This window comes from Manis pentadactyla, chromosome 5, assembly GCF_030020395.1.
Source record: "Manis pentadactyla isolate mManPen7 chromosome 5, mManPen7.hap1, whole genome shotgun sequence".
Classification (NCBI taxonomy): domain Eukaryota; kingdom Metazoa; phylum Chordata; class Mammalia; order Pholidota; family Manidae; genus Manis; species Manis pentadactyla.
The window spans coordinates 102,090,229-102,098,644 of NC_080023.1; the positions used below are offsets into that span (position 1 = coordinate 102,090,229).

Sequence of the window (8,416 nt, forward strand, 5' to 3'; positions counted from 1 at the left end):
CCTGTATTTTTAAAAAGCTTTTTGAGTGATTCTTATATGTAACAGGATTATGTCTGTTTTTTAAGTACCCATTGAGTTAGAAGTGGTGTTCAGATGCCATATTCCTTTTCTAAGGTGAAGCAAAGGAAACTTTTTCTTAGAACAAAGGGAGCTTTCCTTAGTTTCGTAATTTTACCTTTACATGCAATAGCTTAGCTTGATTTCTTCCAAAATGTCATTGTTCTTTTAATTTCATGAAAGACTTTTAAATGGGAGTAACAGTGACAGGGGCCTGTTTTCATTTATTTCATTGAACACTGAACTACTCACCCTAAATATCACAGAAAGAGTACATGGTGATCCTGTGCCAGTACCATTTAAGCACACCACAAAGACAAGCCTGTCTTTCCCCATTACTTATTACCTTTATATATAAAATCCATATTATGGGTATTATGGGTATTCTTCCAAGACCTAAGAGAGGGAGCGCGAACAGGTGGTGATATCCATTGAATAACTACAAGCTGCCAAGCTCTTTGCCAGGTAGTACATTACCTAATCTCCTTGCAGCAGATTTGTGAGGTAAGAATCATTATTTCTAGTTTTACAGGAGAAATTGAGACTCAGTAGAGTTAAGCAACTGAGAGCCACATACATGATTCATAGAGTCAAGTTTGTCTAATTTCAAAGGCATATAGTGTTTCCACAACTAAACAATGTTTCTCCTCTAAATGAGAGAAGAGGATATATATATTTTAAGCCATATGACATTTAGGTTGGCTCCCAAATTATTTAACAGTCATGTATCAGTATTTTCATCAACTGTCAGTATTTGCGTTTGGTGTGGGTACCCCTCAGTCTCCCCTCCCTGAAATGGCTAGTTGTAGAAACCTTACCACCACCAGTAGCAGATAACAACCCGCGGATTCACTATACCTACCATCAAATACTGGCACTTATTTGTGCTGTGCTGACAAATCAAAGAATGCCAAGACCTTGCCCTTTATTCTGAACAAGCACACAACTGAACCAGAGAGACAGACTATCCCAGTGAAACAATAAAGACAAATACATAATAAAACAAACATGTTTGGTTACTTCATGGTTCTTTGCCATTTGTCTTCCAAAGACCTCAGGCTTCAGAAAGGCCTGTACTTGTCTCATTCATCCTGGCTGGCACTTGGCACACACCAGTCTGCACACTAACAGATGCTCACTCTGTAAGTTTGGAATGAATGGAAACACACTCTGTGTATTTTACTTAATAGTGGAGGTTAAAAGAGATAATACACATAAAGAGATTAGAACAGTGCTTGATACTATGCACATAATAAATTGAATTATTACAAAATGACGGAAGATTTAGAATAGAAGTTTTAGAAGTCTGCCTTACACTGACCTTGGAAAAACAGGTAAGTGAACGAATACCTGATGGGAGTATTAATGAGGGCACAGGGATCAGCACGGTAGTTAAGTATAGAAGGAAAACTGGGCTGACAGTAAAGCTAAGAGCTTTGGTAATATAACTCTACATTTGCTCAACCGAATTAGTTCTGAATGACATTTACCTTTTTACACAAAGAATTATGCTTATTTTAAGTCTACTGTTAAGAGGTAGAGGGGGTATAACCAAAACTAGTCATTAAACTGAAAATACCTCAAGACTTACTCAGTTTTATATCCATAGACCTTACAACCTGGTAGGTACAAGAAATAATTTTTTATACTGAATCTATTCTATTTAACTGTATTATCAACAAAAAAATACCATAAGACAAACTTGAAACATAAACATTTTAACTTTATTTCATAATTGCTATTTAAAGCTTGATTTTATGAAACATAAGACACTCTTAAAAGTTTTATATCACAAGAATCTAAAAGTAGAAATAACCATAGATTCATAGGTTCAAGTTATATAAACAGAAATCAAATAACTGAGAATTTCTTCAACATGGAAACCATACAAATGAAATAAAGGCAAAGGGCCTAATAGCATTATTTCACTACTTATGGATTATCATTAGACACTTTCAGGATCTAAACAAAGATTCTGAATATTCAGACTGCTTTTGCTATATTTTATATTTAAATATCTGCCTATGTATATACTGCATCAAGCTACTTGACCAAGAGGCTGATTTAGGAAGGTATTTAGGTTTATAGCAAATTTTTCCATCTTACAGTTATTACCTTCAAAGGCATTGACATAACAATGCTGATGTAGTTATCTGTTGGTTCCCTTGTGAACTGTGTGCAGTAACTTACGTCAACCCTAGGTAAAGTCAAACAGACCAAAAAACTGGAACAATTATGCACAGATCAGTGAAGTATAATGTTAAGTTTTCCCCACCTAAAAATTAACCAGTGAAAGAAAACATACCAACTGTATATAGTTGACTTGGTTTCAGGAAAACCACATTTGAGAATTACAAAGTATATTATTGACCTTATCTCAACCTCAGTCATTGACAGGAATTTTGTAGGCCACCGTACTATTTACTTTGTGGATTGTAGTAGTAAATGAACGAAGACGGACTTCTTCAGAATTGGTAATGAACTGTGGTCCCGACTCTTCCCATTTTTCGGGTACAACCAAATCTTTGTCTGTATAAATCAGTAGATCAAATGAACCTAAATTGGGGACAGATCATTGAAGTACATTATTTTTCAAAAGTAAAATTACCCTCCCTGTCTCTCACATTTTGAACCACCTATCATGTTAGAAAAGATAGCCTGGTCTCTAATCACTAGTTTTTGTGATTGCTTTTCACCAATAGAAATGTATATACTTCTTTTACTTTATATTATGAAAAATTCAAGGTTTTCTTTCTTTAAGGAGAAAACTATTAAACACATATGCAGGAAGTGGATAATCAGCCACATGGGATGGGATGAATGTAAGCCACAGGAAAGCCGACACCTTGGTTCTGTGACTGCTGTATCCCAGCGCCCAGAACAGTGTCTGGCATATAGCAGGTATTTAGGAAGTATCTGATGAATGAAGGAATAACTAAGATGGTAAAGACACAATTACAGCTGTAGTCTTTAACTGTATACATAAAAATGTATAGAAAATAAAAGTAACGAAAGGAATTACATCAAAACATTCAAGAGTAAATACTGCAGAACTTTCATTCCTCTCCTTTTCAGCATTTTCAAATTTTCTAGAATGCATATGACTTTTGCTTCATGTAAGTTCTTCTCATTCACAGTACATGATATTATTAAGAAAACATTTAATAAAGGGATAATTCTTAAAGCAGTAGCTTAGTGTTTTCCCCAGTAAATTTAAGCCAATATGTAGGTGTGTAATACTCACAAGAAACTTCCAACAGTGGCAGAAATGTCACTGTAGCTGTGATCTGTCTGATTACTGAGCGGATTTCATCTTGAATAGCTTTCTGAGACTTTTCTCTGGGTGTACTATCAAAGAAACCAAATCAATTAATACGTTTTAAATTTTAACTAGTTATTTATATTGGTAAGATTATTTATCTAAATAAACACTTCCAAAATCAATATGTAAGACATTAAAAAGCAGTTTAAAAAAAAAATGAGTGTAGGTATATCCTTAGAGTCCATAACCTAGTATCTTTATTATTTCATTATCCTTCCCATCACTTTGTAGGGTTGGTCTTAGTATCAGATGACTAGAAAATCTGCCAAGGGGTATAAGAAAACCTCAACTCTTAAAAATAAGTGCTATCTAAAATTATTTAATTGGTATAATCATTTTGGCATTTTTAGGAATGTGTATCTAATTCCCTATTGCTTGAAATAAGATGTTAAATTATATATCAAATTATTTTTATAAGCTAAAAATTTCTTAGAATCAAACCATAACTAATGGGCCTCACTTAGTAAAAATATGTTTTAGAAAAAATATGAAAATGGAAATAACATCATTCAAACTTACCTGTCATCTTTTGCAGTCTTGTCACACTCAATATCAAACTGCCATCTCTCAAGGACCTCACCACTTTCAATGTTTGAAATGATTACCACCAGTTTCTGAACTGAACACTTGTATAACCAATCTGCAACACATAACAAGGCATTACAAAACCACTCTCTTTTCAGGTCCCACTTCTTTCCCCAGCAAATTCTTACCACTCGTATTTGGGAACTCTTCCAACGTGTAGATAACTTTCCCCATCAATAACCTAGCTCTTGTTTCCAAATCCTCACTGTTTGTACCAAATATAGTCCTTAGAGCTAAGGACAGAGCAACGGACATTCAGTACCTCCATTATAATCATAAGTAGAAATGTACATGGACATTAATCTCAGCATTGCACCAATAAAGGTAGTATTATAAGTGTGGTAACACTATGAAGGTGTGATATATGGTGCAATAAGAGCATATAAATAGGAAAATTTGACTCACTCTGGGTAGGCCTAAGTTTGGTTCTAAGAATCAACAGCATTAAATATGTAAAAGGATAGGGAAGAGGATATAGATCTTAAATACTCAAAAGGGAAGAGCATCTGACCAGTGGATTGGAGGAAGGCCAATACAACTGCAGTTAAGAAAGGGAGAATGAACAGAGTTAAGTCTGGAGAGATAAACAGTAGCCAGACCACACAAGGGCATGTGGTCCAAATTAAAGAAATTTTCCTTCAAGAACAAGAGAAGCCATTATAAAGCAGGATATGATGCAATTAGAGTTATATTTCAAAACTTTCATTCTGGCTGTGATGTGGAAAGTGGACTGGAGATAAAGAGGGAATACAGGGACACTAGGCGATCAGTAATTTAAAGGCTTGTAGGAGGATAACATGGCAGAGATGGAGAAATAAAATTGTCAGATGCAAGAGATTTCATGGTGAACATTAAAGTCTACTGGATTACTCATGAGAGAGAGGAAGAGGAATGAGTCAGGGATGATTTCCAAGTTTCTGGCTTGTTTCAGTAGTTGGATAGTTGGTCCATTCACTGTGAGTCAAGCAAACTGAAACAGCTGATCCTAAATTTAGTTTTTAATATGCTGTTTGAAGTATCCCTGGGATAGGCACATAGAAATAAAAAAGGAGCACTTGATATAGGAGCCTATTTAAGAGAGACCTGGATTAGATACATTTGTGAATCATCTACCCAAAGGTTGTTAGTGAAGCTATGTACATGTCAGAGATCATCTAGAGAGATTATAGTGGGAAGATGGCTTCAGACTGAGCCCTGAATTAATTTTGGAAATTAAGATAGTAAATGCAGGAATTAGCAGTTTTTAATAAAGAGAATATAATTCAGTAATACTCAAAGATCGTGGGTCACATAGGTCTTAGGTGTATAGACTTCTTAAAACAGCCTTTTAAAAAATGTAAAAATAACCTTAGCTTGCAGACGGTACAGAAATAGGCCACTTGCTGACCCCCTGGCATATATCTACAACTTTTTTATCAGTGTACCTATGAAAAGGAAGAGATTGGGTGGTAATTTGAAGATCGAGGCAGGTATTCATTTTGTTTGTTTTAAAACTGGAGAGAGATGAAATCAGTGGGAATAATCCAAATCAAACTAATTAAGTAAAAATACAAAAGAAATAGGGTAAAATCCCTAAGAAGACAAGGGTGATGGGATTCAAAACAGAATGAACAACTTGCCTCTACAAAGAGCAATTCCTCCATTTTGACTAAAATAAAAGGGAGAGGTTCAATAGGAAGGTCTAGCTACACCTGAGATGAAATGCCATTGGTGTGGTCTTAAAGGAGATAACCCAAAAAACCAATAGCTTAGGCAGGGCTTGCTTCTCCAACAAGTTAAAACAACATAGACACAATAGTTGTTTAGAGGTTCCAGGCCAAATAATCTTCAGTGCAGCCCTATGAATGACTAAGTGTGATTTAGCCAAAAGTTAGTAAAATTACAATGATGCAATTAAAAAAAAGTGAAGCTACCTGAAACAATATATGACATGAATAGTAATAAAAAGATGACTATTGTAGTGTCTTTTTGGAACTAGTATTTTGGAAGACCAAATGAGAAGTTAGGGAGAAACATCCTATAATGTTGAAAAACTAGAAGTGAGAACCCTAAGTGAAGAGAAACATGACAGAGAAACTAATGGGAATTCTAGGAGACAAAAGGAATAGATGGAGACCATGTACTGATCCAATACAGCAACTTCTGAAGCTTAAGAAAAAAGTGGTAAGATAGTAAAGGCTCCCTGACTCACAGGGAGGATTTTAAAAAAAGGCAAAGGTGAAAAATAAAGACACTATCAGATGCTCTATTATTTAGTAGCTCTTTCAAAGTTGAATACAATTTTATTTTTCTTAACCTCAAAATAATGCCTTTGGACTGCAAGAAGCTACAGAAAACATATTAAGAATATACAGTGTGTTTTCTAGATTGTATGATCTGAACACAATCATAATTATATAAAATTCCAACTTCCATTTGGACACACGGACTACAAGCCATTTCTGACGGAGTTGATGGAGACTGTGTTGCTAAGCCATATCAGATTCCTAACATCAAAATATTCAGCCCAGTCAAAATGTGGGATTTCTTTTAACTTGTATATTATATGCTTCCTCCCAATTGAGAGTCACTATGTTTGCTACATTAAATTTTATACTTCTAGGTACAGATCACCAAGATGCTATAAAGTGGATCCTAGATAGCCTACAAAACTCAAAACTGTTTCCAACAATTAAATACCTTTTAGTTGTTCCACCACATTATTTAGGTATTTTATGAGCTCAGGATCAGTAGTTACAAGCAGGGTAAGTCCGTATTTCTGCACTCGAGTGAAGGTTTCAGATGGATATATGCCACGCTGATACAAAATGCTGTTGATTCCAAATGCTGAAAAAAGAAATGTTAAAGAGAAGTCATTATCACTTTGTAACTCTGGAAAATACATGTTTATATGCAGCTGTTTTCATTAATCCTATAAAGCTGTAAAAGCTAAACACAGATGTTTGTGTGTGTTGCTGAAAGCACAGTAGGTACAAAGTGGCATTAAAAAATCCTTTAAATCTTGATTCTAAGAAAGAAAGCGACATCTGTATTTGTGAGGCAATAAAAGAAAAATGCCAAACTGCATTAATCTACCAGTGCCAAATTTCATCTCATTGCAATTAAAGCCTAAATTCAGATTGTGGTTAAGGAATATCAAACCCCCTTTTGCATCTGAGTTACCAACTGATTAAATGGTCCAATTACCCCAGGCAAGGCTCCCTCCCTTATTCTTCCTCTTCTCTCAAATCATCCCAGGTTCTATCAGAAGGTACAACCGGCCTGGTGCAAAACAGTGTGTTTCCCAAAGTCCATCACCACCAATCCCACAATTACCTGGAGGTAAGGCAGGAGTAAAGACACAGGGGCCCCACCCCAGTTGTACTGCGTCCTAAGTCTCAGGGGATGGCGGCGGTGGGGGATGAAGGTGGGGTGATAGCTGCATCTTACAGAAGCTCCAGGCGAAGGGGCTATACGGCGAGGCAGCACTGAGGCCTCTACGTCCACCATTAGCAACATGTCGGGGGAAGCACCTACATCCGCCTCATCCCAAATTCCTCCTGTCCGGCAGGAGGCGGGGGCGGAGAGGAGATGAATTAGCGGCCGTAGGCCTACCGGTCTCCCTGCCTGGCAGGCCAGCCGCGGGCCTAGGCGGAGGTCTGGGCTCAGTTTTCCTCGCCCTGTGGCCTGCGCGGGGACTTACAGAAGAACTCGGCCACGATTTCAGCGCTCCCGCGCAGGGTGATGCCTTGCTCCCGGGAGAGCTGCAGCGCCATGACTAGGTCCAGGGACGAAGGCACGAACTTTAACAAGGCAGACAACGACGACAAGAGCTCCCGCAGCAGCTCCCCGCCACTCCTTTCGAAAGTGACGACGCAGGGCGCCGTGCAGCCCTTTGCGCAGGCGCGCAAACTTCTAGGTCCCGCCCCACGGGGCGGGGATCTGCCCGCCTCTGCCGTCTCGGAGCGGGCTCTTCCGCAGGTGCAGTGGGTAGGCGTAGCCACGCTCTTCTGGGTTGTTGCACTTTGGGGTTCCCTGATGGGCGCTTCTAGTTGCGGAAACTAAATCGGTGGAGGGGAGAAGATTGCCCATCACGGTTTAGTGGCCCCTCTCCAGGTTTGCGGAGCACAACGTCTGCGTTTCAAAAATACTTTCAAAGTGATTATGATCTGCTTCACTGCTGCACCAATAAGGGGCCCCAGTGACCCCTAGTGCGCGGTCGGAACCTCTGGCAGCTCCAAAGCAACTGCTTCCGTCGCAGCCAAGCCACGTCTTTAGAGGGCCTGATTACTGTGTGGGCGCGCGGCTTTTCCTGAGAAATTGGGTTAGGGATTAAAGGGACGAACCGCATCCGGTTTTCTGTCCCCTGTTTACGTCTGACCTCCGCTGTACCCAACACCGCCCACCCGCCCGGGCGAGGCAACCGCTGGCCGCCTGGGAGCTGCGTCTGGCGCTGTGCTGCGTCGACTCCGC

At 38.7% G+C, this 8,416-nt stretch overlaps 1 protein-coding gene across 1 annotated transcript; it reads right to left on the minus strand.

The window, feature by feature from the left end:
- Nucleotides 1-1,759: 1,759 nt before the first annotated feature.
- On the minus strand, nt 1,760-7,832 carry MAD2L1 (mitotic arrest deficient 2 like 1). Its single transcript, XM_036922982.2, has 5 exons — nt 7,647-7,832; nt 6,644-6,790; nt 3,899-4,019; nt 3,302-3,405; nt 1,760-2,613 (listed from the first exon to the last, which is right to left on the minus strand). Exons 1-5 carry the CDS (start codon nt 7,717-7,719, stop codon nt 2,441-2,443), a joined length of 618 nt encoding a protein of 205 aa, XP_036778877.1. The 5' UTR covers nt 7,720-7,832; the 3' UTR covers nt 1,760-2,440.
- Nucleotides 7,833-8,416: the final 584 nt, after the last annotated feature.

Coding starts and splice junctions, on each gene's coding strand:
- MAD2L1 (XM_036922982.2), bottom strand. CDS start 7,719: ATGGCGCTGCAGCTCTCCCGGGAGCAAGGCATCACCCTGCGCGGGAGC. Junction 4,020..6,643: donor TGTGGTGGAACAACTAAAAG/GTATTTAATTGT, acceptor TATGTGTTGCAG/ATTGGTTATACAAGTGTTCA. Junction 2,614..3,301: donor GCCACTGTTGGAAGTTTCTT/GTGAGTATTACA, acceptor TCCCCAATTTAG/GTTCATTTGATCTACTGATT.